At 43.3% G+C, this 5,881-nt stretch overlaps 1 protein-coding gene across 1 annotated transcript in view; it reads right to left on the reverse strand.

Moving 5' to 3' along the window:
- Positions 1–5,881, reverse strand: part of Rpap3 (RNA polymerase II associated protein 3) — a 29,699-nt gene that overhangs the window by 23,411 nt on the left and 407 nt on the right. Inside the window, 2 exon segments of the mRNA XM_023723611.1 lie at positions 2,401–2,541; positions 3,149–3,307. Of these exon segments, the coding sequence (XP_023579379.1) occupies positions 2,401–2,541; positions 3,149–3,301 (294 nt within the window). The 5' untranslated portion in view covers positions 3,302–3,307.

Below are 5,881 nucleotides of genomic sequence, written 5' to 3' on the forward strand. Positions count from 1 at the left end.
AATTTTTGCATAAGATTCTAGAAATACCATCATCCTAGCAATGTGGTAGCCACTATCATCCAACCCTGCTATGCTTACATGTGTAGAAAATTAATAACAGCAGGTCACTGAAGCAGTAGCTCGGATCTGAGAAAAAAATGGTAAGCAAACACCTGTATCATGTACGGACACACAAACGACAACTGCAAGCAAGGCAGCACAATCAGGATGACACCATCCACACACAGCAGGTGCTGGAATGAGCACGTGACCACGAAGGAAGCATTTCTGTAAGAAACCATCTGAGATGTCTTTCAGGAATAGGTCATTGTAAAAATTACACGCTTTTGTTCTTGCTGCTTTTGCTGTTTTTCTCCACCATGAGCTGCTGCCCTCTGCCATGTGCCCTCAGCCTTGGAGCCAGCTGATAATGGACTGGAACCTCCAGTAACTGTGAGCTAAGTAAACCTTTCCTTCCTTAAACTAAAAAGAAATATAGGGCTGGCCAGATAGCTCAGCAGACTAAAGCACCTGCAGACACAGGGACTAGGGTTCAGTCCCCAGCGTGCCATGCTGGCCCCATCCCCGGGGACATGCTGAGAGGAGATTGAAACTGGGTATGGTGGCATGCACCTGTAATCCCAGTACTTGGGAGGCTGGAAACAGGAGAATCACTATGAGTCAGATATGTATAGTGAGACCCTGTAGACCCTGTACTAAATACATACTATATATATCCCAAAAGCAGACTAAATAATAATTAAGAATAATAAATTTTATGTTCAGAATGTATCTCTTCCAATAGCAATAAATTCAAGACACAAAATTGTACTTTCCTTATACTGGGACAATACTGGAGCAGATGGCAAACTATTCAAATGGGTAGATAGTTCTACTGAATCACTACCTCAGCTTCATTAAGAGAAATACAAAGGCTGAGGATATTGCTCAGCGGCACAGTGCCTGCTGGCAAGTGTAAGGTCCTGAGTTCAATTCTCAGTAACAAAACAAAACAAAACAAAACACAACAAAACAAAACACAACAAATAAAGAAAAAGAAAAATCCAACTAATGTGGAAACCAGTATCTTCTAAAGCTAAATGTACGCATCCAGTGATGGCAAACCTTGTAAATCTTTCAATAATAACAAGCGGGCCTCTGGGGCCCACATCCCATAGCTTCACCAGCACTCATATAAACTCCGACCCAGCACAACCCCCCTCTCCTGTGGGCACTAATCTCCATCAAAGACAAGTTCAAGAATGTTCGCTGCAGGCTGATTTGTAACAGCCCCAAACTATAAACAGCCCAAATGCAGGCCTTAATGTTTTCCAAAATACAGCTAATTCTACCAAAGAAAAAATACAGCATGTCAATCTAGCAATTCCAAATCTCTCTTGACTCACATACTCCTTTCATAGATCCTGTCAGGATATTTTTATTTTCATCATATATGATAAAATACATTTTAGTATGATGTATTTCTTTTTTTCGTAAGTTGCACACATTTAAGGGGCACAGTATGACATTTCAGGACATGTACACAATGCATGCGCTGCTCATCCACGACTGGTAATGAACGGAGGTTATATTTGTACAACATTCTTGTCAGCAATGAAGTAGAATAAACTATTGCTACTCAATGTGCACCAGTATTAGATAACACTAGCAAATGAACCCCCACAAGTGCATACTGCATAAACATTTATGTAAAATTCCACACTGGCAAACCAATCCACCATATGACAGGTCGGCACAGAGCTCTTTCGTGGCGACTCCTCAACTGCAGCGAAGTTATCCAGCTCTCCAGGTGATGCCCCAGCACTACACAAACACTGTACTGGTGATAATGTCCCCGTCTGGATATTACACTGCACTTAAATACGATGTAACCACAGCAACTCTATGTACTATTTTTGTGAAAAGAAAAAGAAGAAAGATAAAATAGGAAAAACTTCTGGGTGCCTTAAATCCCGATGCTCTGAAAGATGATTACGAAGAAACACTAATCCAGTAATTAAATTTCATTTCACATAAAATAGTCTATAAAGATGATACATGGGCTGGGGAGATGGCTTGGCGGTCTAAGTGCATGCCTGGCAAGCACAAGGACCGGGGTTCGATATCTGGTACCACATGCTATGCTGGCCCCAGAACCCTGGGCACACCGTGCTGGCCAGCAAAACTGGGCATGGTAACACACACCTATAATCCCACTGCTTAGGAGGCTGAAAACAGGAGGATCACTGTGAGTCTGATCTGTGTAGTTAGGCCCTGTATACCCTGTACTGAACACCAGCACCACCCCATGCTTCCAGATTTTAAGCCTCTCCCCTCCACCCCCAAGGAGCTGGGAGAGTGAGCGGTGCCACCACGCCCAGCTGAGAAACCTCATTCAAATATTAATCCAGGGTAACATACCACATCAAGTTTTGACCACGCGTCATAATCGTAAGATTTTATCCTGTTTTTAGTGTTTTCCTCTTTGGTTTTTTTCAAAGACTCTTTCACTCTCCTTTTCTTCTTTTTCCTAAAATTCCCATTTCGAATAGGAGGTAAACTCTGTAGAGAAAAAAAAGAGCACTGTTTTGAGCATTCTGTTGGGTTTTGTGTGTGTGTAACTAACAATGTTTAAGCTTTTCACTAAATTATATTTTGAAGAAGCAATTTCTCAATTTAATTTTCAATTGTTTAAAAATACAATTTACCAGGTTCACTTATAAGAATTATGCTTGAGAAGTTTAATTCATCCTTTGATGAATACTGAACACTGCTTGGTCCCAAGTATTATCTGGCAAGCATGGCTCAACAAAACAACAAAGTTTGGTTGAACTTAGGCAGCATCTGAATTTTTATGCCAGTATTAGACAGTAATATATCATTAAATATATAAATATATTATTTGCATATATGACAAACACCCCCTACACATTTCACAATGCTGTTTACCTTTGTCACGTTCCTCATAACTATTCATTAAGATTCAAACTGCCTCAATACAGTCAGTACAATTATTACAAAGATCTTTTTTTAAAAGGAAAACACCTAAAAATTGACAGTGAGGTAAATTACTCTAATTTTGATATTTTCACAAAATGCTTTTTAAAGCCATGCCTTGTTTTAAAATAGAAAGTTCTACTAGCTACTAATTTAAGAACTTTTAATTCACCTCTTCAGGAACACCACTCTGTCTTCTCAGTTCCATATCCTTTTGTTTAATGTCTTTTTCCCAGTTTTCTAAATCCCTCATAAAATCTTGCAATTCTTCTGCATTTTGTTTTACTTGTAGTTGTAATTCAACAGCTTTACTTGTTGACGACATCGTGACCTGCAGAGTTTTAAATAACCAAACTCTGAGAAGAATTAAACAGACTGGCAGATGCTCCTCAAATTATAGTTATTTATCCATGAACCCATCATAAACTGAAAACACTTAAGTCAAATTGTATTTAATCGGCCTAACCTACCAAATATAATTTAGCATGGGCCAGGAGATGGCTCAGTAGAATAAGCACTTCCCTGGCAAGTGCAAGGGCCTGAGTTCAATCCCCAGTTCTGAAAAAAAAATTAAAAAAGAAACCAAATATAACTTAGCAAAATAGTACAAGTAAACATCAGTTGCACCTCTCTGGTCCCAGGGCTGAGTGGGATGTGGCCCACCATGAACACCCAGCACTGCAGGAGGACTGTCCCGTGTGACACCCAGGAAAAAGTCAAATCCAAACTTCGAAGCAGGTTCTGTTAAATCATACTGCTTGCTCACCACTGTAAAGCTGAAAATTCCTAACTCAGCCTCAAGTCGGGGGTGGTCCAGCTTATTTCTCTGAAACTTATTTAGTGATTTTTCACTACTTCATAAATGATCAAGATGTATGCACAGAAGTCAGCCCAAAGTGATGCTGAATAAAGAAATTATCATCATAATACGAGTCAGCTGTTTGCTGAGTAAACACACAAGTTTGCCATCTTAGAAACACAATATGAATGAAAGGCAATGGGGTTAAAAAAAAAAAAAAATCACTGGAATTAGCAAGTCACCCATGGTAACAAATTCTCTAGAATTTATAAGCATGCCCAATACTTCACTCCTTTTCCTTCCAGCTCCGTATCAAGATCTACGGATGTAAAAAAACAAGAAAGACACGGTCTCCAGTCTAATAGAGAAGGAATAAAATAAGCCAAGTACACAGCAGCAAAGTGTTGTCAGGCTAGGTCTCAGTCTTGGGAGCGCTGACAGTTGGGACGGAGTGGTTATTTGTGCTCAGTCGGATGGCTGGCAACAGCCCTGCCTCTGTAGCCTAGGCACAGGGCCAGGCCAAGGTTATATTTTTCCTTAGATCACCACCAAGCAGCCCGCAGAAGGCAGCATGGCTGCTGGCAGAAGACACCTGACATGAATCACACACAGATGCCATGGAACTGACCGAGGGGAGAGGCCACACATCAGGAGGCAGGGCAACCCATGAGGGAGAACTCCTCAAAGATTTGACACTGCAGTTAGGTTTCACAAAGGGCCAGTCGAGTGCGCGTGGGCAGGTAAAGAAAGTGAAGGAGTATGAGAAAGGCACAGAGGTAGCCAGGGAGCAGATCTGGACGGGCCAGGCCGTGAGGTCTAACTATACTGTATTCTGAAAGCCACATGAAGGTACTGAGGGGCAAAACAATGACTTGAGGACTCGTACTCAACAAGAGAAGTTGGATAGAGCAACTCAGGGTTCTTTCTAGCTTTCTGACTTGGGAGCCTAGTAACATTAGGGAAGGCATTCTGAGTCGGGAAACACAATTTAAGAGGATGTGGAGATGGAGGGCAAATGCACGGTAGGGTCGGCTGCGTGTGGGGCAAGCTGAACTCGAGTGCTCATGCAACCAGCAGGTACCACAAAGGACCAGGGATGCACCTGTGTCGCCAATTGGGAGCCTGAATCCTGGACCTGAGCTAGCCTAGCCACGGCGACCCTGGCTGGGAACCGGACCCTAAAACCTACCGCTGCTTAGGAACAAGGGAGAGGGGTGCCAGCACGGGAAAGATAGCCAGCGCCTCCCCGGAGTGGGGTGGAGGCAAGTAGCACGAGTCGTCAACAGATGGCCAAGGGGATGAGTTCGAGCGAGCGCCGACACCAGGGGCGACACCAGGCGCGCACAGAGGAAAAGAGGCGCACTGGATTCGGCCCTGTGAGGACTACGGAGCGCTTCAATGGCATTCTTTAAAGGGTGGAGATGAGGTAGGTGAATGATATTATAAGCGCTCCAACGTGCCTTTATTCATGCAAAATCTGCTCTGGAACCTCGTCTGGATGATTAGGGAACAAGGAAGAAGACGTAGGAAGGCGCTGAGAGAGAAGGCAAAGCCCCCGAAATGCTGGAGGGAGACTCAAGACGTAAAGAGGGAAGAAAGTGCGATAAAGATTAGAGAAATTTAAAAAAAAAAAAAAAAATGGAATAAGTGCTTCCCTGGCAAGTGCAAGGGCCTGAGTTCAATCTCCGGTTCCGCAAAAAATAAATAAATAAATAAAAATAAAAATAAAATAATAATTAGACAAAGCAAGAAGAAAGTAAGATAAAGGAATTAAGACTTACTTAGAATAGAAAAAAAAAAAGTACCCTGAAGAAAGGTGGAGGAAGAGCTACCCACGGCTCTTGCTCTTCTGACCTCTTGCCTCAACTAAACGGAGCCTCAGCGCCTCCAAGCAGTTCCGTGTCTGATTATAACAAACGCGCGTCTCATTCAAACCTAACTTGTGCAACGCTTGGCTGAGGACTCAAAACAAAACGCCAGTAACAGCGAGGGAAGCGCCCGAGACGGTGCAGAGATGCAAGGGGCACCTCTTTCTCGTCGCTGCCAGCTGGCCGCCCCCGAGCGCCCCGCCGCCCCCGAGCGCCCCGCCGCCCCCAAGCGCCCCGC

This window comes from Octodon degus, unplaced genomic scaffold (genome assembly GCF_000260255.1).
Source record: "Octodon degus isolate 3935 unplaced genomic scaffold, OctDeg1.0 scaffold00100, whole genome shotgun sequence".
Classification (NCBI taxonomy): Eukaryota; Metazoa; Chordata; class Mammalia; order Rodentia; family Octodontidae; genus Octodon; species Octodon degus.